At 32.4% G+C, this 24,315-nt stretch overlaps 1 protein-coding gene across 1 annotated transcript in view; it reads right to left on the bottom strand.

Annotated features, from left to right (window-relative positions):
* Window positions 1–24,315, bottom strand: part of LOC118199529 (phospholipid-transporting ATPase ABCA3-like) — a 384,844-nt gene that overhangs the window by 307,717 nt on the left and 52,812 nt on the right. Inside the window, exons 6-7 of the mRNA XM_085817060.1 lie at window positions 20,053–20,290; window positions 18,751–18,924 (exon numbers count right to left, since the gene is read on the bottom strand). Coding sequence (XP_085673186.1) covers window positions 18,751–18,924; window positions 20,053–20,290 — 412 coding nt within the window. The remainder of the gene's footprint in view (window positions 1–18,750; window positions 18,925–20,052; window positions 20,291–24,315) is intronic.

Genomic DNA, 24,315 nt, shown 5'->3' with positions numbered 1-24,315 from the left:
TCAAAATGCTTAATCGAAGCGAGGCTGGGATGACTGGCTTACACTCAAGATTTTCGTTTGTTGTTTTCGTATAGAATAATAAATTATCTATTATTTCATAGTTTTTTGCTCTATTTCTTATCGCATTGATATCTGTATGCTCAAAGCTTTCGGGGTCTTTCAAATAAGCATAGATATTTCCAAATTCAGGATCAGCTTTCAGTTCAGTAATAACCGTATCTCTAGAATCTAAAATTTTTGAAGTCAACACAGCGCATTTAAGTTCATTTCCTTCATCGTCCAGTTTTATACGAGAAAGTGCGTCAGCTACATTGTTTTCCTTACCCGGTTTATATTTTATTGTGATATTATATTCTTGGAGTTTTAAAGCCCATCTTATTAACCTGGGCGTTAGGTTTTTCCCCGAATAAAGTCTACCAACAGCCGCATGATCCGAAAAGACTGTTACTGGCGATTTGCCGAAATAAACTGGAAATTTGTGTACAGCCATTAATACGGCTAATGTTTCTCTTTCTGTAGCTGTATAATTCCTTTGTGTCTGATTCAATGTTTTACTAAAAAATGCCAGCGGATGGTTATTTTGCATAAGAATCGCACCCACCGCATAGTCTGACGCATCTGCTGCAATTTCCAGGTTTTCGTCCCCCTCAGGGAATTTTAAAACAGGGGCATTAATAAGCGCTTCTTTTAATCTTTCAAAAGCTGTGTTAGCTTCCGCTGTCCATGTAAATTTAGCCCTTTTTCTTTTGATTACTAAGAGTGGTTCAACAATATTAGCGAAATCTTTTATGAAAGATCGATAGTAAGAACATAACCCAAGGAACGAAGAAAGTTTCTTGGCGGTGTTGGGCGGTGGGAAATTCTTAATAGCTTTTATTTTTGAATCTTGCGTTTCTATACCCTTTTGCGAAATTTTATAACCGAGATATTTAAGTTCCTTAGTTGCGAACTTGCATTTTGAGGCGTTAATTGTAAGACCGGCCTCTTTTAATAATTTAAAAACTTGTTCGAGGTCATTAATGTGTTGTTCCAACGTACTACTCGTTATAATTATATCATCTACATAAATTAAAGTTGATTTTCCTAGGACAGGCTTTAGAACAATGTCCATAGCTCTCTGGAATGTTGATGGGGCCCCACACAACCCAAAGGGCATGCGTAAAAATGCATAAGTGCCCGATTTTGTTATAAACGCGGTTTTATGTATATTTTCGGGTCTCATAGCTATTTGATAGTAGCCAGACGTTAAGTCCAAAGTAGACATATATCTTGTCGATTTGATCTGTCTAATGATCTCATCTATAACCGGCAAAGGGTAAACTGGAAATTTGGTAATACTATTTAGTTTTCTGTAATCAATAGCAAACCTCCAAGCCCTTTTATCCGAAGGAGGAAACTCGTTCTTTTTCCTACATAGTACGACTGGACTCGCGTACTCACTATTTATGGGCGTTAATATTTTATTCTTTAACATCTCCTGAATATGTTCTTCGATGATTAGGTCTTTTTGTTTATCATAACGATACGGTTTAGTCCTACAAGGTTTTTCGGCATTTAATTGAATCTTGTGAGTCACGATTTGGCAGTTTCCTGGTTTTTCTGAAAACAAATGAGAAAAATTACTCACCACTTGCTGTATTGCTTTACTTTCATGGTCATTCAGATGGCTAAGGTCCACTTCAGGTGTCTCCACAGGTTCCACCACCCTCTGGTCCATCTCCAACACCACGGAACTATCTTGGAAATTTAATTTGGCCCTCGCGGCCCTTAAAAAGTCCATACCTAAAATAAGACAGTGTTGCAGGTCTTTCACCACAAAAATTAATACTTTGAGACTTTCCTCTTTTACCTGTAAGTTTAATGATAATTTCCCGATGCAGTGACATGTTTTTCCTTGTGCTGCTATAATTTCCGTATTTCTGGTTTTAAATAATTGTATCCTATAAAAATTCTTTTTGAAGAAATTTTCACTCATAAAATTTCCTTCTGCTCCTGTATCGATAAGGGCTTCTACTGGTACATCGCCAACCAGGACTTGTATAATTGGTAGCTGTTAGTTTTTTACGATGACCGTGTTTAAATGTCTATTTGAGGGTTTTTTTAAAACTTCCGGGGTCTGGACCCTCCCTTTCACAGGCCCCTCTACTCGTTTAAAGCTTTCCTTTCAATCTGTGTCTTCTGGGTACGCGGATGTTTATTTTCAAATTTTCTTTTTGGGCCTTGACCTTCAAGTTTCGATGCGTTAGCTTGATAGTTCTTTCCCCCATAAGAGCGATTTCCATTTCTGGTTTCCTCCTTCCTTTGGGTACTTTGAGAATATGTTTCCCCTCTCGCTTTTTTCGCTATTCTGCGATTTTGAAACTTCACCGCCAATTCGAAAAGTTCCTGCAATGTGCTTGGGTTTCTAATTTCAAAGTAGTCTTGGACAGCGGGTAACAATCTTGGTAATATTATTTCAATTATCTCCACATCGGGTTTCTTTCCATACAGCATATCCGTTAGCTTGATTTTTCGTAAAATAAAGTCCGTCAATTGTGCTGTATCCCGTTGATAGAAACTATATAGTTCGGCTTCCAGCCATGCGCAATCTTTCACTATGGGGAAGGCCTTTACTAACGATTTTTTGAAATTTTCAAATGTATATGTCTGGCTTCCAAATTCACCTAGTAAAAATTTGCCTATGTTCTTCCACCATAGCGCGGCCTGTCCTCTTAGTGCTGATGTGGCGATGGCAACATTTTGTCTTTCAGGCACAGGGTAGAGCTGAAAGTGGTTTTCTAGACCTTCGAGAAATACCGCCACCGAATTTTTTTCGTCGAAATGGACGTTTGGCTTGATTGATGCTCTCAAAGTCTGGACCAGGTATCCAAATCCTTCTAACTGACTTGTCATTTCTTGGTGTTGTCCAGCGGCTTCCATCCAATTTTTGGCCATTTCAGTTCGATAAGTGTTCGGGCGCCAATATAACATTGCGCGCCACCAACTTGCACGCAACCAAGAGGTGACTGTGAAAACTTGTATAAAAGATAGAGCCTTGTGAAGGGTTTAAGTCTCTTTTTATTCAACGTAATAAATTACAATTGCGTGCTCTTGACGCTCACAGACTGTGCCAACTTGACAGTCAAATAAAAATAATAACCTAAAAAGAAAGCAAAGACAAGATTCTAACTACGAGGCTCTCTAAAATAACTAACTCACCGCGTTTTACAATACCGCTGCTAATTCAGCAGACTTGAAGCTCACTGGAACGATTACCACTACTTCCCGCCAAGCACATAGGCCGCAACGCGGGGTTCTTCAATTCTCGCTAACTACCTCCGCGCTCGTGCAGTAAGAATATCACACACCGAACTTGTTTCCTTCTGTTTAAATCATAATACTTCCGCTGATAATTTGAATCCTTGCGCGTTCTACTAAAATTTACATATTCTGGCATTGGCAGTTCCAGGGGAAAGTAAGGCTTGACAGGAAAGATAGTTTAAACTTAAAATAAATGTTAGTTAAAATAAATATAAACCCTACACATTATATACAATTGCATAACCTTAAAAGAAAAATTAGACTTGTAATTTAAAATATGAGCAATGCAATATTTATTAAGAGAATGAGTATTGAAATTTCAGTTCAAAATATAGAAAATAAATAATAATAAGCCATATTAATTGTATTCGTTTGGCACCTAATAATAAATACAATTTATTTTTCCACTCATATTAATATTTAAATAATTTAACATAAATCAAAATTCTGAACATTTTCTAAATTTTCATTTCATAACAGTTTTATATTCATATATTCCAAGCAAAGTAATTTAAGTAAAAAAGAGGCACATTTCTGAAATCAGAAGACGGGAAATTGCTTCATGCAGTCATCCTTTAACAGTAAAAGCTTAACTAACCCGCATACTTGGAAACTGCCGAATATTTCGGATAGTAACTGGAAAAAGAGGAGTGGGGAAGATTGTAGCCGTTCTTTAGAATTTCTCGGCTAAATAAATGATTTTGACATTTTGATATGTGCATCATATAAAAATAGACCAACGGAACTGAAAAATATTCTGCTTAGAAAGCACAGTAAAACTCTTTTAAGTGTTCATAAACAAATCTCGGATTAAACATCAAAATTAATTATGTCTGCAAAATACCGCAAACGTTATTGCGCAATAGGTGCGGAGTAATTCTTCCACATGTGATATTACGCAATCGGAATCAACAGCTGCCGGTATTAGGAGAATAAAGAACTAACTAAATAAATAAAAACTTTTAGTCCTATTCAATCCAGATTGGACAGTGACTTCCCCCCCCCAAAAAAAAAAGTCCGCTGCTTCTCAATATTAGAGATTTTGCGGAGAAAGGGGAGAACCTCCCAACCACCGTACTGTATAATGTATTGGGAAAAAAATTAATTATTTTGACTATTCAGTTACTTTCCTTTTATTTAAGCCATTCCGAATATTATTCCTTAGAAAGCTAATCTGTGTAAAAACACACCCATTTTTGGAAGTTTATCGATACTTCAGCAGTTACTGCAACTATATTATTATAAATATCCATTCATATGCTCATAATATAAGCATAACCACCATAATAAACGCGAATATGAACTGACACGCGGAACGAAAATGCAAATTATTAAAATCCTGATAGAAATTCAAACATGTGTAGTATTTGGGTGGGAGGAAAAGAATAACAAATGTTCCAGAATTTTCTACCGTTTTCGCAATTCTTTGGCCAATAGAACGACGTGCACCTGTCTGTACTCTCGCGCGCACCATAGGTTACGTTAATGCAGAGAAATGGGGGAAAGCAATTTCAGGGAGTATGATTCACCATCTGACGTTGCATATAAGGAAGAAAAGTTGTTTATTTAGTTTCGGCTTTGGTACGGGGGGAAAATGATCGTTCATTAAAAAACAGCACTAAAAGCAAAAAAATAAGGGCTTTAAAGAAATAGTAAGCACCTATAAGGGCCTTTATATTTTATTTTCAAATATAAAGACTTAAAAGCACTTGTAAGGACCGCTACAAACCCTGAAAATTGCTCCCAGGGCACAATGTTGCTAAGCCCTGCTCTAGTCTATAAATGCATGGTTAGTTTTCTCTTTTTATTAAAACATTTGAGATTTTCTTCTTGTTCTTTTAAAATATTTCTTTTACTATTTTGATGAACTTTATCTATCTCTTCAGCATCCGTAAGATATATTTTTTCCTCATAAGAAACTTTAATTTTGAACTCTCCTTAATTTAAAAATTTGAAAGCTTTCAAATTTTATATTATGTCAAGACAGGCATTTTTTTTATTTACAGACACATACATGTTTCGAAAGCATTTGGGCCAAAGCCACTTTGGGCTAAACACATTTAAAAACCGTGCATTTTTAAAATTCCTGATAGTCTCACATGCTGGGGATAAAAAATGTTTTATTCCCTACAGTGCTGTCACCATTTGCTTTTAAATTGTTAATTTTTTTCCAGCAAAAATTCGTTAAAGATTTAGAAAATATGAAACAGACAATAAAACACATTACAAATTCCAAATTTGGGCTTTGAGGTGCTCATGGTCTAATGGAGAACTACGTTATTAAAAATTTGATATTTTTAGGTACCATTGTTTTTCACGATAGAAATATACATACATTTACACAGATTCTTCATTAGTTAATTTCTTTAAATATTATACAGGGCTCTAATATTTAGTGGCAACAATTTAAAAAGTGATTTGCTGTTTATAGTGAATTAATGCAAAATGCCAAAACGATATTAATAGCCCTTCTGAGTAAATTGCCCCTTTGAGCTAATAAAAACATAAAAAGAGAAAAAAAAATTGAAAGCTTTCAGATTTTATATTGCGCCCAAACAGACATTTTTTTCATTTACAGACAATACACATTTTAAGAGTATTTGGGCTAACGCCACACTGTAAAAATATTTAAAAGCAGCATGTTTTTTAAATTTCTGATAGACAGTCTCGCATCCTGGAGATAAAAAATGTTTTATTTTCTATAGTGCTGTCACTGCTCGCTTTGAAATTGTTGAGTTTCTTAATCTAAAACTCATAAATGCTTTACAAAATATGAAATAGATAATAAAACAAATTCCAGATTTGGGCTTTCGGATGCCCATATTCGGGAGGAGACGTACGTTATTCAAAATTCGACGGCTCTAGGTACAGGGTTCGTACACATTTCTGCACATGGAAATTAAGTACTTTTAAGGACCATTAATGAAAAAAATTAAGGACCTATCAGCCAATAGGAACTAAAAAATTCAATTCAATCAGCTTATCTGAATTTCACTTTTGTAATAACATTCTAAGAATAAAATAGATCTGTAGGTAGATCATAAAGATGCATTCTTATAAAACATAACTTTAAAACAAATTTGAGAATGAAATCCACATTATAAAATTTATCAAATAGTATTAAATATTTGACATGTATAATAGTTGGATATATTTGAAAGAAGATTGGGGACATTTCATTTACATTTTATTAACAACTTTATGCTGATTTTTTCTTTTATATCTCATTTTGCCATGTACTTACTCAGTCTAGAGGTTTAGTAAATAGCAGGTAAATTTTATATCAAATGGCATAGGTTAAAATGAGAAATAAAATCATAATGAGCATGATTTGTAACAGAAGATTAGCTGTTGCTAGTGCTGCTGCTTGTTGAGAGACCTGCTGATCAGAAAAAAAACCTGAAAGCCTGTTGTAGGTAAGGTATTTCTCCCACATTCCTTGGCATGTCTTCGTGGTGTGGTGGTCTGCACACTTGACTCGTATTTGAGAGGTCCGCGGTTTGATTCCCGGCAAAGGCTTGCATATTTTTCATCTTTCCTGCTTTCAAAAAATACCTAATGTCTCTACAGAGGTGCCCGCACTAAAAGGATGGTGGACCGAATTCTCCTCACCCAGGATTTGGCGATTGGGTCCCTTAAAAACCCAGTCGCGTTTTAAAAGGGGGAGTATACAAGGTATTTCTCCTGCCTTGTTGGTGTGGTGGTCTGCACGCTGGGCGCGTATTCCAGAGGTCCGCGGTTCGATTCTCGGTGAAGGCACTTTTTCATTTGTTCCTTTTTTTTTTTTAAACATAATGTCTCTACAAGTGTTGTACCTTCATATAGAGTTTCTAGGATTGTAACCTGGTTAATATATTTTAAGGTTCCAATAAGCCACTAATATAGCAGAGGTGATAAGTTGTTTTGTATTAGTTTAAGTCTCACTAGATGCAAAGAATAGTTTAGTAGAATTACAATAGTTTTTACATTTTCGTGCCGTATCTTGTGGCCATAGTAATGATTCATGAAAAGCAATAACTTGCTTTAATATGCATAGATAACTTTTAAAGATGAGCAGTTAGTTATAAATAATTAAATTAGGTAGTTAAATACCCTCAGTCGTCATAGATTTACATGACCGTTATTAAAATCACAATCTAATAACAATTCACAGTTTAAAATACATGTAACTTATGACACTGATTCTCAAACAGTATTAGGATAATTATACATTAAAAGTTACAAAACGAAATATTTATGAGTCTTTTTAATTCGAAATGTTTCTAGACATTTTGGCTAATTTATATCAATTTTCTTCTCTTTAAACATCTTTTCTAACAATTAGAAATATGTTTCAATACACAAACCAATGTTCCCACTAGTTTCTGCGTGCTTTATCTCCTAACTTGTAGTCTCTCAACAATGTACCTAACGAGGTTTTACATGATCTGGTAAAAGTTAAATAGTCCAAAACCTCTGATAGACAAATTATCCCCATGTCTAAAAGTAAGTATAAAGTCACATAAAGGTTTAAATAAACCTCCTATTTAAAAAGAACTTAGAACATACAGGAAGGTTCCTATGCTTACAAAAATCAGCTACAGCTTGTGGTGTGTTCGGTGTCTGAAAGAGTATTGCTTGGCAGCATTGTTTTATGCCAAGCAGAGTTTGGCTTTAGTGTAACCCTAAAGTTATTTTGTTTTTGCTTTATTAGTATGAATGATTTCTGGCTTGATGTAAGAGCATATGGTTGCTCGCTCTTAGCTAAGTTACATAGGTAACTATAAGCACATGCGTGTGCTAGTATTCAATAATGTTGTTTTCGTTAAAATTAATTTGTTATTGTTAATATTACAGTCCACTTACTGAAGTTAAGTATCATTAAATAAGTTCGAGCTATCTTCGGCAAGAACAGTTTGGTCTCACGTTAGCCGGAGAAGAATATGGCTACTAATATTGTTTCATTGAATCGCCAACGCGGCGTAGTGAAAACGAAACTCGGAGCTTTGATAAAATTCCTTGATGAGTATAAAATGGAGGAGAATAAACTCAACCATGATGTTATTATGAAGACTAAATTGGATTCTTTGTTGGAATTAAAATCTCGGGTTAAACAACTCATAGTGGAATACACCAATTTGCCAGAGGAAATTGACTTGAAGGATAATCTAAGCATTACACAAGAATTGGAAGAAAGCATCGAAGAGTTCGAAGTAAGATTTAGAATTTTTCTTTCTTATTGTGAAACAAATAATACAGATAAATTTGAAACCAAAACTGTTTCTAAATCAAATTTTAAACTGCCTGATTTACCTCTTCCTCAATTTTATGGTAAATATGAAGATTTAAAGAATTTTAAAGTGCAATTTATGTCTATGATTAGTAATAATAATAATTTAAATGATACTGAGAAACTGTTTTATTTGAAAGCATCACTTAAAGGTGAAGCAAAAATGTTAGAATCATGTCAGGATATATTTGAGTCACTATTTTCTGCACTTGAAAGCAGATATGAAAACAAAAGAGCAGTAGTTGATGCCTTTATCAATAATTTGTTGAACTTTGAAAAAAAAAAAAAAATGACTCACCTTCTCAGTTGAGATCACTGGTAGATAATGTGAAAAGATGTTTGAGATCTTTAAGTGTATTAGAATTTGATAGAAATAATTTATCTGATGTTTTGATATTAAATATTTTATTGCATAAATTAGATAGAGAATCTAGAAAAGCATTTGAACTAAACGTAAAATCAAATGAAATTACCAAACTTGATGAATTTTTAGAATTTCTCGAAGAAAGAATTCGCATTCTTGAAGAAATAAACAAAGTTAGTTTTCCTAAGCAGAGCTATGCTACTAAAGTATCAAATCAATTAAGTCGCTCTAGAAATTCAAAATCCTTGGTAACTAAAACAAACCCTTTTCGAAAGTGTATTATGTGTAAAGAACCACACCCAATTTATCATTGTTCAAAATTTAAGAGTATTTCTGTTTCTGAGCGGTATGATTTTGTTAAAGAATATAAATTATGCATTAAATGCCTTTCTCCATCACACATATTATCGCAGTGTAAGGCCAAACTCAATTGCTATGTCTGTAAGAAAGACACACATCATACGCTTTTGCATAAAAATGACGAAAAGCAAAATGAATCATCGAAAGAAAATGAATTGACCTTGAACCTTTCGTCAGTGAATGGGAAAGAGGACTGCACCTCTCCCCCCCACAACTTTGATGGCAGCTGCAAATAAATCTAAATTTGTGTTAATAAATACAGCGATTGTTTATCTTCGCGATGTTTACGATGAACGAATGATTCAGCTTCGACTTCTAATTTTTGTACTGTAGGTGTTATGAACTCATTAGGAATAAAAAAGAATGAGCATTTATTCCAGTTAGTGGAATAGGCAACACTACTTTGAATGTTAAATCGCACATAAAGACGCGTTTATCGAACATAGAAAAGGAAAATGAATGGGAAAGAGAGTTATTAGTTGTTCCCAAAATAACTGACATGACACCATCGAAATCTATTGATATTTCGAAATTAAATATTCCGAAAGGAATAAAGTTAGCTGATGATGAATTTTTCAAGGCAAAAAAGGTAGATTTATTATTAGGTGCGGAATTATTTTTTGAATTTTAAAAAACAGATAAAATACGTTTAGAAGATAATGAATTACTTCTTCAAAACAGCTGCTTCGGCTTTTTAGTTTCTGGAAGCGTTAGAATTCCACATAAAAAATTATGACTTAAATTATTGTTTTTTGTCAACAGAGATTAATTCGTTAAATAACATAGTAAAGTCACTCTGGGAAGTTGAAGAAGTAAATGAAACTAAATCTACAGTTAATTCTGAATTAAAGTATTGCAACGAACTTTTCAAAAACTCATTTTACCGGCATGCGGATGGAAGATATGTGGTTAAAATGCCGTTCAAGCCAGATATTGGTTAAAACATACAATAAGGGGATTCAAAGGAAATCGCTGAAAAAAGACTGAATCAAAAATGGAAACGTTTGTCGAGTGATTCTGTAATGAAAGAACTTTATGTTTCATTTTTATGAATCATTAAATCATATGGAGAGGATGGAAGACTATTCTGAAACTGAAGGAGGATATTTTCTTCCTCATCATGGCGTGCTGAAACCTGATAATAAAACAACAAAGTTACGCGTTGTGTTCGACGCGAGTGCCAAAACTACTAACGGTTGTTCATTGAACGACATATTATGTAAAGGTGGAATGATTCAAGAGGAACTTTTTTCCATCATGATACGATCTAAACGAAAGCATATTTATGCATTTACTGCCGATATTGAGAAGATGTTTTGACAAATTGAAATATTGCCATCGCAGACCAAATATCAAAAAATACTTTGGAAGGAAGATGAAGATAAGCCTATAGAAATATACAGACTCAAAATGGTAACTTATGGCACAGCATGCGCTCCACATTTGGCACAAAGGACTCTTCAACAGTTAGCGAAGGATGAAGAAAAGGATTTTCCTGTAGCATCGAAAGTGGTCTTGGAAGATTTCTATGTAGACGACTGTCTTACTGGATCTTCAAATTTGATGGAATGCATTCAGCTCCAGAAAGAGACAGAATTGCTCCAAAGAGAAGGAATGAAGCTACACAAGTGGTGTACTAGTTTTGATTCTCAGAACTCTGATTTACAGAATTTTTCATTTGATCGTAATAGTAATACAACTGTGAAGACGTTAGGTATGTTGTGGAATAATAAGAAGGATACATTGCAATATAAAGTTACTGTTAATGAAAAGCCTGATGTTACGAAGAGAGATGTTTTATCTCAAATAGCGAGATTATATGATCCTTTACGCCTACTCGGTCCTATTATTAGCAAGGCAAAGATATTCATGCAAGCACTTCGGTTGCTTAAGCTAGACTGGGCGGAACAGTTACCACCACCTCTTGCCAATGAATGGAATGTGCTTATTAAAACTCTTCAGAGTATAGAAAATATACAAGTACCTCGTTGAATTTTAAAAGAGACCTTTTCAATGCTCATTTTACAGGGATTTGCGGATGCCTCCGAGAAGGCATTTGGGGCAGTGATATATCTTCAAAGCATTACAAGCCCTGGTGAATATTGTAGAAAACTTCTTTGTAGCAAATCTCGTGTAGCACCAATCAAGACTATGACTATTCCTAGATTAGAACTATCAGCATGTCTACTCCTGTCCAAACTTATGCAAAAGGTTTTAGAAGCTTTGAAACTCAAAATTGATGACGTTAAGCTCTGGTCAGATTCAAGCATTGCTTTAGCCTGGATCAATACATCACCGCATCTTTTGAAAACCTTTGTGAGTAATAGAGTCTCACAAATTCAACAACTTACTTTTAACTATCAGTGGGGACATGTGTCTTCAGAAATGAACCCAGCCGACATCATTTCCAGAGGATCAGATGCTACAACTCTTGGATCTAACAAGCTGTGGTGGAAAGGTCCTGATTTTTTAAACAAGGACAATTTTCAAGATAAAACTGGACTTAGTGATGAGCTTTATTCTTCAGAACTGAAACCAGTTACGACTTCCTTGTTGACTTTAAAAACTGATTCATTCTTTGATGACTTCCTAAAAATAACTAATGATTTCTTGAAACTAATACGAATTCTTAGTTTACTTTTCAGATTTATCTACAACTTTAGGAACACAAGTGAGAAACGAACAGGTAGTATTAGTATAGATGAAATGGAGCTGTCAAGGAATACACTCCTTAAATATATCCAAGGTAGGTATTTTGCAGAAGAAATTTCTTTGTTGCAGAAAGGTCTAAAATATTTTGATCCCTTCTTAGATGAAAAAGGTCTGTTAAGGGTAGGTGGTAGGATAAATAATTCTAATTTAAGTTATAGTCAAAGACATCCCATTATTTTGCCTGCCAAGAATAAGTTAACTGAACTTATATTTATTTATTTTCATGAAAAGGATTTTCATAATGGTCCACAATCACTATTAAATTCTATTAGACAAATTTATTGGCCCATTAATGGCAGGAATATAGCTAGAAAGATAGTCCAAAGCTGCATAATTTGCTTTAAGGCAAAACCAATAATTTCTCAACAACTAATGGGAGAATTACCTAAAGAGAGAATTAATATTAACTTTACATTTAATTGTTGTGCTATTGATTACTGCGGCAAATTTTTGATAAAGTACAAAGGGCAACATAAGGGTAACTATCATAAGATATATGTTTGTATTTTTGTTTGTATGGTGACAAAAGCAATTCATCTAGAGATTGTCAATGACTTAACAAAAGAAGCATTCATTGCTTGTCTGAAGAGGTTCTTTGCCCGACGAGGTAAACCAAAAACAAAATATTTAGTGACAATGCAAAAAACTTTGTTAGTGCAAATACAGAAATAAAAAAAATAATGAGTATTTTTCTAAAGCAGAATGGAACTTTAGCTAATTTTCTAGCCGAGGAAGGTATACAATGGAAGTTTATATCCCCAAGAGCACCAAATTTTAATGGTCTATCTGAAGCAGGAGTAAAATCATTTAAATTTCATTTTAAACGAACAGTAGGAAATTCAGTATTAACCTACGAAGAATTTTTGACAGTAACAGTTCAAGTAGAGGGAATCTTAAATTCTCGCCCTCTTACACCGTTAACTTCTAATATTGATGATTTAAATGTTTTGACCCCTGGTCATTTCCTTATAGGTCGACCGATCAATTTAATAATTGAACCCAATTTAACAGAAGTAGATAATAACAGACTTAGTTTATGGCAAAAAACTACAAAAATGGTACAAAATATATGGAAGAACTGGACTAATAATTACTTGAGCACTTTCATTCAAGGAAATAAATGGATGATTGCTAAACAAAATATTAAAATAGGGGATATGGTAGTTATTAAGGAAGAAAATCTTCCTATTTGCAAATGGTTGTTAGGGAGAATTGTAGATGTGTTTTATGGGATGGACAACCTTGTGCGAGTTGTCTCTGTCAAAACCAAAAATGGTATTTATAAACGAGCAGTTACTAAAATTGCTGTACTCCCAATTGAGAAATAATGTACGAATTTTTATGTTTATTTGAAGGTTTGAATTGTAATCCATCATATTTGTTCTTTTCACAGTGTAATTACTTGTATTATAATTTGTGCATTAATTTACATTGTATCATTTTGTATTGTATGAACATTTATTACTTTTTTTGAATTTTACTTATTGTATTGAAATTAATATTTCAACACCGGGCGGGATGTTCGGTGTCTGAAAGAGTATTGCTTGGCAGCATTGTTTTACGCCAAGCAGAGTTTGGCTTTAGTGTAACCCTAAAGTTATTTCGTTTTTGCTTTATTAGTATTAATGATTTCTGACTTGATGTAAGAGCATATGGTTGCTCGCTCTTAGCTAAGTTACATAGGTAACTATAAGCACATGCGTGTGCTAGTATTCAATAATGTTGTTTTTGTTAAAATAAATTTGTTATTGTTAATATTACAGTCCACTTACTGAAGTTAAGTATCATTAAATAAGTTCGAGCTATCTTCGGCAAGAACATGGTGATTCAATCAAACAGGAACAGTCAAATTCAAACTAAAAATGTGGACTAGTATTCAAAGACTACGCAATTTAAATTTAATCTAAGGTGGCTCAGTAACTTTATTGTAGTAACAAATTCAAATATTAGCAATGATAATGCAAAGATGAATAATTACAAATTATCAGATGTAGCAGGAACTAAGGCAACATCCAAGTGGAGGGCAAAAACTCTCTGTCTTACAATCTAAAAATCTCAGTTTAAAAACTATCTGATTTGCATTATGGTGAGGAAACGGAAAGGGAAAGCTAGTAAACACTAAAATTCTAAACAACTGATTAATTTGCATATGTATTCAGTTTTTTATAATATGTTTCCTCTTCACTTCAGAATTTTTGGAATTAAAGATTTCTGTTATTCTAAAAAACCAAAATGCATTTAGAATATAAAGGAAAAGTTGCTAATTTTATTTCTTTAGTAATGTGAACATTCAGAATAAATATGAAATGATATGTTGCAAGGCTGGTTTGAGCCGATGAGGCAGAATTTTTAGATTTTAGTGACATGCTGAGCAACAAAATCTAGAAATGGCAAAACTTTTAGAATTTAGGACAGGGACTGGGAGCAGAATTTAGGAGAGCATTAAGCAGCAGAAGTTGGTAAGGCACTAGTCCGCAGAATTTAGGAATCATAGAGATTTCATCAGTGGAAAAAGGCCCAGCGCCAGCCCTGTGTATGATCCACTAAGACGTATAAGGTGAATCTTTTAAACTGTCAGTTTTCAATTTCTTTATGAATAAAAAAATTCTTTTTTTTATAAATGACTGTCCAGGTGAAAAGATTAGAAACATTTTTGGTATTTTCGATGCTTGTGTCTAGTGAAAAGTTGAGAAAATAAAAAGAAGATAAACAGGTTAAGAAAAAGACTTCTAGCATCAGAAGTACAACATTCAAACATTATATTTTCAGTGTCCTTCCAAAAATTCTTCACAATGTATGAAATTCACCATAAAATTTCTGTAAAATACATTCATTATGTGTTAATACAATGAAGATATTTTTTATTTTGTCACATTTTAATGGAGCCTTCTAGAGTTGTGGGTCTGTAAACCTTGCCTTCAAATCCTTCTAAACTTTCCAAGTTGCAATGTCTAAAATCCTAAAGAAAAATTAGCCCTACCAATTCTGTAATAGAAAAAAGATCAGAAATAGTTTGAAAAAAAAAAAAATCAGTGGACAAAAGTGTGAAATTAATTTTATAGAGAAAACTGATGCATATTCTAATAATTCTGAAATAATTACATGGGAAAACTTTTTACCATGAAAAAATTGAGAGGAAGAAATTTTTAATTAATTACATAGCTATTTTGCTTTTGCTATGAATTGTTTTGTAAACTGTGCTTTATAACATTTATTATTTTGCTTATTTTTCATATTCAAAATACTGTATAATAAGTCGCCAAAACAGAAAGTAATGTCTCTTCATAATACGACAGCAAAAAATATAAATGTTTTATTTTAATTTTATTTGCTAAATATAATTGCAATATATTACCATTAATTTAGTTAAATTTATCAATGTTATAATGATTTTTAAAAAAAATCGACGAAAAATTCCCAGATCGAATTAAAAATTTTCTGTAGAAAGTGATATTAAAATCACTGAAATGCTGATAAGTCGCAAAATTTCGAGCCGTTTTATAAAAGAATTCACATCCACAAAAGTGGAAAGTTGTTTAAGAGCTCTTCATTAGAAAAAAATGAGATAATTTTGAAATGCTTATGATTCACTTCTTGCTCAGAAACTCCAAGTACCCCACTCTTTATGTTAGAAATAGGAACAAATTATAACCCATGAACTCATTCAAAAGATAATCATATTTATCAGTGAATCTCCAAAAATATTCCTCCAAAATGATAATTCACACTCAAAATAGTAGTTGTAAAAACAAGACTGAAATTTCAGATGATTAAAATTAAGGACCTTCTGACGAGTTTGGTCAAAATTAAGGACTTTTAAGGACCGTACGAATCCTGATTTAACTGTATTAATAATTATATTTCAAAATAAATTTGATTGGAAAAAATATACTAATGTTTGATGGACAAAGGATGCACAAGCAATGGTGGTGCAAAATGGAGGAATTTGTGATGTGCATTTTGGAAGTAGCTACAAATGCAACAGAAAGTCACTGTGTTTTACTTAGATACAAATTACAAAAACATATCTACATATACAGTCAAAAGTCGTTAATTCGGACACCCATAATCCGGAATGATCTATAATCCGGACCTCAAAGCTTCAAACTTTCTGCGCATGCGTCGCGTTGACATAAGGCCTTTACGGCTGAGAATATGCTTGTGCGCGTGCACAAAATACGTTTACGAGTGCGCGTTTAATGTATAACGGATGGTATAAGCTAAGCTAAAATGATTTAATTATCTATTTCAGTTAATGTTGCAGATTGCGTTGTTCCTTAATCTTTGAATTGGATCTGGCTTATTATTTTTTGCAGACTGTTAGAGCAATTTTATAAAAGTAAGCTTGAACTTTCGATAATGTCAAATAGAATTTCTGATATATATTTATTAATATGTAAATGATCTACAAAGCAAAAGTATGTTTCGAAGTTTATTAAATAAAAAGTGGAATTGCTACAAAATATGGATAAAGTCATATCCTTTGTTTATCTAAACTTTGTTTATCTTTAACACTGCGGAATGAATTGGAAGTTGATCTGTCAGCACTATCCTTATCTTCAGGGCAGATGTTTTTATTTTATTTGGCTTATAATTCCTTATTAAATGTAGTATTTCATCTCGATGTACTCCATCTTTGATATGATTTAAATCAAATTCCTCGTCATTATAATTCGCTTTCGATAGCGAAGAAAGTAACAGAGGTTATTGAAAACGAAAAAATTTCAATTGACAAATTAGTTGGTATTCTCGACACAGCAATTATAGGACTTGAACAGCGGAACTTTGTAACTGAACAAGAAATTATGTCTGTTTAAAGAATTAAAGAGAATGTATTATCACATAAAAAACGAAGCAACTTAAACAACTTACGTTAAAAGAAATGTTTAATAAAGTAAACAAATAAATATTAAGTTTTTTTTTTTTTTTTTAAATTTTTGATACCCTTTAGATCATAATTGTTCTTTATTTCATAAATTACGGTTTCATATTTTTAATTTTATAATTTCTGCATGCCATCTTACCAGATTTAAACTGATGATCTATAATCCGGAAAAATCGATAATCCGGAATCGCCGAAGTCCCGATTAACGACTTTTAATTTAGATTGTATAAGAATTTTGGATACAGTACAAAAATTATCAACTATATAAAATTTTAACAACTCCAATGCTGATTATTTAAAATTTCCTGCAATGAAATGGGCAGCCAACTCAACATACTGCAGTTTTGTTGGCCATTGAAGTAAGTTAGGCTATCTAGAGAAAAGCATTGTCGAGACTGATTGAACTGCACAGTGAGTTACTGCTTTTCTATTCATTAAACAATATAGGGAGAACTTTCATGAAGTTTTTAACAAATCCTGCATGGCTACTGAGTGTCACTTATTTAACAGACATATTTACTAAGTGTAATAAAATAAATTTATCATTACAAAGAAGAAACATTTCCATTTTCAATGTGACGGATAAAACTGCACCATTTAAATGAAATTTGATATTCTGGATTTTTCACTAGAACAGAAGAATAAATTTAATTGTTTCATAGCTTATGCAGGTGGCCCTCCACTTTCACACAATTTGCTATTTCACACATTTAAAAATTTTGTTTCGATATTGCAAAATTTGTTAACTTCCATGCAGTACTCCCACTTATGTGTTAACAACAGTGGTGCATCCCTGAAATTCTCAGGTTCAAGACCAAACTTTCATTGAGAAATAGTCCATAGAAGCATATCAGCTGATGGGTGGTATTCAACTGACTCTTGGCAAGTTTATAAAGAAAACACCTGAAAATGCTTAAACATGCCTTGATAACTTAATTATGTATATTGATGAATAAATATCTTAAAATACAATTCTTATTATTTTATTTTATTTTTTAAATTTATTTTTCTCCTCCTTCTTTCCCCCTTTTTTTAACATCTGTCTACTTTCAACCATTCAACATTTGCACACATTTTAAGGATCCAATTACGTGCAAAAGTCTGTATTCCTTTTTAAATGAAAATAGTTTAAAAATAGACAATAGAGATAACATTGAAATGTTACAACATTTGCATGACTATGAGTACAACTGATTTAAAAAAAAAAAAATGATTTGATAAATGATTCAGGCATATAAAAAGATTTTCAGAAGAATATCTGCATTTATTAAATTGAGCAACTAATATTTTACTTGCATTTGAGATTATCTTTGTATGAGGAACTTTTTTTTATATTATCTTGCAATAAAATCCAAACAGAGAAATTGACTTGATGCTACATCTGATATAAGCATTCCGGTTTTGAACACTGTACTTGACATTAAAAGAATTTGTAATTCAAAAACTCGAATACATTAAAAGCTCTCCATCACAGTTCTTCGAGCAAACGTCTGAGGGTCATTGTTACAAATTGGCTATCCCATATTTCTTATCTCAGTATTACAACAAAATTTGCAGGCTTGTTTTGAAACATGCAATTTTATGCAACACAACTCTGGAACATGGAATTCCTCACAGATGACAATTTTCAACTGCAGTGCTGCTGATTTGCATACTACAGTTTTACTTAGCAATTCTTATTGAACAACATATTCAAATTTTGTATGGATTGGTTTAGGTTTGAACAAGTTATCGCTATTTTTGTGATTTTTTCTTAATTCCTGGAAACCAATGTATTTAGATTCAAAGTTTTTCAACTGTTTTTAGTACACTTCATATTTCTAGAACTAACAGATAAGAAACTGATCAAAATCACTATACCTGACGCTTCTGAATGAAGAATAACCTGTACACTATAAGCCAAAAGGGTATTAGGAAGTATACTAAAAAGTACTTTTGCAGACAATAATAATAAGCGATAGGAGTGAAGCATTTGCATATATGGCATAAAAGTCAGGAAAAACAGAACACAAGTGCCTCCAACAGCTGAGCTGGCTGTAAATGAGGAAAAAGAAACAAGTAAATCATACTTTAATAAATGATTCATTGATTATTTAATTTCAATTCTAGACTAAATATAGCATAATAACTCAATTCACCCAGTTAAACGCAAGATATATTATGTTATCACAATCCACAACTTACAGAAATGAATGTTTATAGATATTGTCCCAATATATATAAATATTTGCATTTTGTTGCAGACTATTTTGACATATTATTAATATTTCTTCTGTGTTTTATTTTACGGTAACATAGCCTTTATCCATTGTTCATTTTAAGTAATTTTTTAATTTGAGGGTAATTATTGCATTTCTCATATTTAATTGCTTTATTATTTTGTGGTACTTATGATGCTATGTAATAAGTCAAAGAGAATTAGAGACGACCGTTTCAAGCACACTAGAATATCACATTCTGGAAGCTTCTAGAAAATGCATATTTAAGAGCCTAGGATTGATTTTTATCCAGAATATTCTAAAAATGCTATTCTTCTTCACCCCCTACGCCAGTATAAATACAGGCCCCCTTCGTCAGCGGAAAGACAGTTAAGTTAGTCCATAAGCTGAAGTTCTGCTAAGTTCTCAATTACATTAGCCTTTGTTGTACACAATTTTTAAATTCTACTGCATATGCTCAAGTTATGAATATATGACTGCTAGTGTTTTGGTATTTTTGCAATAAATGCAACATTTAAAGCACAATCAAGCCTTTGTTTTTTTTGCGCCAACTATCTTTAGCTGCTTTTCTTCATTTGTAAAACAATAATTGCTTACAGCTGCAATAAAAATTTCAAATTTCTGTTGGCTGATTCTTCAAGAGATTTCTATGAAACTCTAAAACGTAATAATAAATTCATATTTTTATGCTAAAGAGCTTTAAAAAATGTTTCAATTTTGCATAATAATATCTCTCATATTTTATGTTACTCAGTTTAAATATTAAAAAAGTTGTTTCCTGTTAAAATAGATAGATGTTAATTTTTTTTAAAGACCCCCCCCCCCAAAAAAAAAACAGTTGTTACGTTACTGAAGGCAAATAAATATTCATAGTTTTACTAAAAAGCTGCTCTGTATAAAGCACCAAGAAATGAGGTAAGAAACTCAAATGATTCAAACTTACTTCGTGAGAACAATGTAGTAATGAAAAAGCAGAAAGCTACGAGACTTGAAGCATACACCATGAGCCAAATAAAAATGCATAATGGATTACTTGAATTGAAAATAGCACCATTCTTTGTAAAAGGTGAACAAAGCATTATCGTCATCAAAACATTAGAGAAGCCTAGTAATATTAAATGTGAAAAGTACCAACTTAACCAGTTTGTCATATTAGCAAGTCCCATAGTTCTCATGGCTTCCTGCAAAGACAAAGCAAAACATAGTACACATACTAAAAACTACAGTTGTTATATAAAAATAACATACAAAATGTTATGAGATATTATCCATAAAATTGATAAGCAACACAATAAACTTTCAAAGTTATTTCATAATTAGGAAGGAATGTATATGTAATATTAATTTACAGGGTTTGTACGCATTTCTGCACAAGGAAATTAAGTAGTTTTAAGGACTTTTAAGGAGCATTAATGAAAAAAATTAAGGACCTATGAGCATGGGAACTGAATAAATTCAATTAAAAATATTATATCTATGCCTGAATGTGAGTAGCTTGCATTATTATTAAACATAACTTAATTAACATAATTATTAATATTTTGAGAATAAAAATAATTTTATGAAATTTATCAAGAAGCATTAAATATTTTACACTCATAATAACTGCACATATCTTAAAGAAGATAAGTGACATTTTAGTTGCATTTTACTAACAGTTAGCTTTTTTTTTTTTTTTTTTCTTTAAATCTCTCTTTTTGTCACACACTTGCTCAGTCTAGAGGTTTAGTAAGTAGATTTTATGTCAAGCAGCATAGGTTAAAATGAGCATTAAAATCATAAAATCATAATCAGCATGATTCATAACAAAAGACTGACTGTTGTCACCGCTCCTGCTCGCTTATAGTAAGACCTGCTAATCAGAACAAACCTGAAAGACCTGATGTAGGCATAGTTAGCAAGTTAGCTGTTCACTGTCTGATGCTGTTAGTGTCATACCTACGTGTAGACTTCCAGGGGTTTAAACTCAGTTAATATAATTTAACTTTCTATTACGCCACTAAAGCATTAGCGGAGATAAGTTGTTTTGCATTAAGTCTCACTAGATGCAAAGAATAAGTTTCACATGAATTTTTATATTTTTGTGTTTTACCTTTTGACCATGGTAAAGGTTTAACACGTTGAGCCCGGCGCCGAATTTGTTGTCCTTTCTGTTCAGCCAGCAGCGATCAGCCGGTGGCAATATTGCGATCAAGTGGTGCAATATTGCCGACTTAAATTATTCATAAATTATACAAAAAGGAAGGAGACGCACATAAAGTCTGAAAGTATTGTTCGAAATGTTATGATGACAATTCAAAACTATTTGGATGCAAGATAGCCAAAAATGTAACCAAAATATTTGTTTCGTATTGTAATATGTGTAAAGCTAAGCCATATTTTTGTTTATAATGTTTCAATAAATTTCATTAAAACTACTTTTGATCACATTTCATTGAGACTATACTTATTTTTTAACTTTAATACTGTCGGTCCGGCGGACTGACGCCAGCCAAACGAAAACTCCAGATTAATATTTGTTAAAAAACCCTATTAATATCACAATCTCATAAAATTTCACAGTTTAAAATACATGCTATTTATGACATTGATTTTTAAACAATATTAGGATAATTACACATTAAAATCTACAAAACATAAAACTCAACAAAATAATTATGCGTCTTTTTAATTTGAAGGCCTGCACAGACATTTTGGCTAATTTATATCGATTTCCTTCTCCTTAAACATGTTTTCTAACAATTAGAAATTTGTCTCAATATGCAAAACAATGTTCTCATTAGTTTCTGCGTGTTTTATCTTCCAACTGCCAACCTCTCCACAATGTACTACCTATGAGGGCTTACTTGATCTGGTAAAAGTTAAATAGTCCAACACCCCCCACCCGACAGACGTGAAACAAATTATCACTATGTCTAAAAGTAACTATAAATCAGATAATAAATTTAAATAAAGGTTTAAATAAGCTTCTTATTCAAAAAGAACTTGGAACATATAGGCCTGTTCTTATGCAAACAAAATCATTTACAGTTTGTGGTGATATAATTAAACAAGAAGAGTCAAATTCAAACTAAAAATATGGACTAGTGGTCAAAGACTATACAATTTAATTTCAATTTAATCTGGTTCAGTAACTCTATTGTCATAATATTACTATTGTCAAATATATACTCTATTGTTACTACTCTATTGTCATAATATTACTATTGTCAAATATATACTCTATTGTTACTACTCTATTGTCATAATATACTCTATTGTCAAATGTCAGCAGCAGTAATGGAAAGACTAATAATTACAAATTATCAGAGCTGACACAACTAATGCAAAGAGCAAGTGGAGGTCAGAAACACACTTGTCTTACACTCCAGAAACCTTCATTTTATCACATTTTTCTGGAATCTTTTAGAATCGAGGGTCTATAATTTGTCTTAAAATCTTTCTAAATTTTCCAAGCTTCAATGTCTAAAATCCTAAAAAAAAATTACCCCTACCAATTCTGTAACAGCAAAAAGCCAGAAATGTTTTTTAAAAAAAATCGGAAGAAAAAAGGTGTGAAATCAATTTTATAGAGAAAACTGATGCATTTTCTGAGAATTCTGATCATTCTGAGAAATGGGAAAAATTCTTACCATGAAAAAATTAAAAAGACATTTTTAATTAATTACACAGCTATTTTGCTTTTGCTAAAAACTGTTTTGTAAACTGTGCTTTATAGCATTATTTCTTGCTTATTTTTCAGATTCAAAAATACAATATATGGCCAAAATGGAACTTTATAATATGACAAAGAAAAAGAAAAATATTTTATTTTAATATTATTTTTTAAATATAATTCCAATATATTACCATTATTTTAATGAAATTTAACAAAAAAATCGTCAAAAAATTCCCAGATATCATAATTAAAAATTTTCTATAGAAACCAATCTTAAAATCGCCAAAATGTTGATAATCGCCAAATTTAGAACCGTTTAATAAAAGAATTCACGTCCACAAAAGTGGAAAGTTCTTTGAGAGCTCTTCATTACAAAAAATGAAATAATTTTGAAATGCTTATGTTTCACTTCTTGTTCAGAAACTCGAGTATCCCACCATTATTTATATTACAAATAGGAAAAAATTATAACTCATGAACCCATTCAAAAAATAGCCATATTTGTCAGTGAATCGCCAAAAATATTCCTGCAAAATGCTAATTCACACTCGAAATGACAGTCGTAAAAACAGACAGAAATTTCAGATGATTAAAATTAAGGACCTGCCGCTTTTGGCCAAAATTAAGGACTTTTAAGGACCAAAAATCGATTCAAAAAACTTAAGGACTTTTAAGGACCGTACGAACCCTGATTTAGATATATTAGGCAATGTTAAAATGGTAGCGAATAATTTGATTAGATTACAAAGATTAATATTTCAAAAATTTGTAAGGAAAATATCTACTCTGCTGGCCACTTAAAATTGCTCCACCACAAAAAAAAAAAAAAAAAAAAAAAAAATCTTATTTATTATACATATACAGCATAATGGGAGGAAAACATGATTAAAATTGCAGGTGATTTGGTGTACACAGCATGCAGAATTCAGTAGACAGATTTGTCATCTCTGGCATCAGTAAAAACTGTAATCTGGCAATTTGAGTCGAATTGAGCTTTGATGACAGATATGAGTACTTCATTCCATGTAGCTTTATGCCAGAGTTCATGAATCATAGCAGCTGGCAAGTGGTAGCATGCCAGCATCTTGGCAACCCAAGACGAAATGTCTTCAGTAGGTGAGAGTTCTGGAGAACACGCTGGCCAGAGCAATATTCAAACAACCTCTATGTAGGAGAAGGTCAGTAGAGGACTGGCAACGTGTTGTGCTTATGCTATTGTGCATTATGTTTAGCAATGTGTTGTGCATTATGTTATAGCAATGTGTTGTGCATTATGTTATGACAATGTAGGAGATCTGGAGAACATGCTGGCCAAGGCAACATTCAAACAACCTCTATTTCAAAGAAGGTCAGGACAGAATGGGCAATTTGTTGTACATTATATTGGCGCCAGGCAGGCCTTGGAAGACAGGGTGTAGCCATGAGCCTTAGCACATCAAGAATGTAATGGTAGTTCTCAGCATTACTGGCTATACAAATAAGAGGGGACTGGTATGTGTACTACCCATACCAACATACCAGGTGCTGGGCCTGTACGATGATCACTAG

Source organism: Stegodyphus dumicola, chromosome 5 (genome assembly GCF_044657685.1).
Source record: "Stegodyphus dumicola isolate Sdum_Otavi_A_Nest chromosome 5, ASM4465768v1".
NCBI lineage: Eukaryota > Metazoa > Arthropoda > Arachnida > Araneae > Eresidae > Stegodyphus > Stegodyphus dumicola.
Note: the sequence above shows the minus strand (reverse complement) of the source record. Positions and strands in the feature narration are given on the sequence as shown.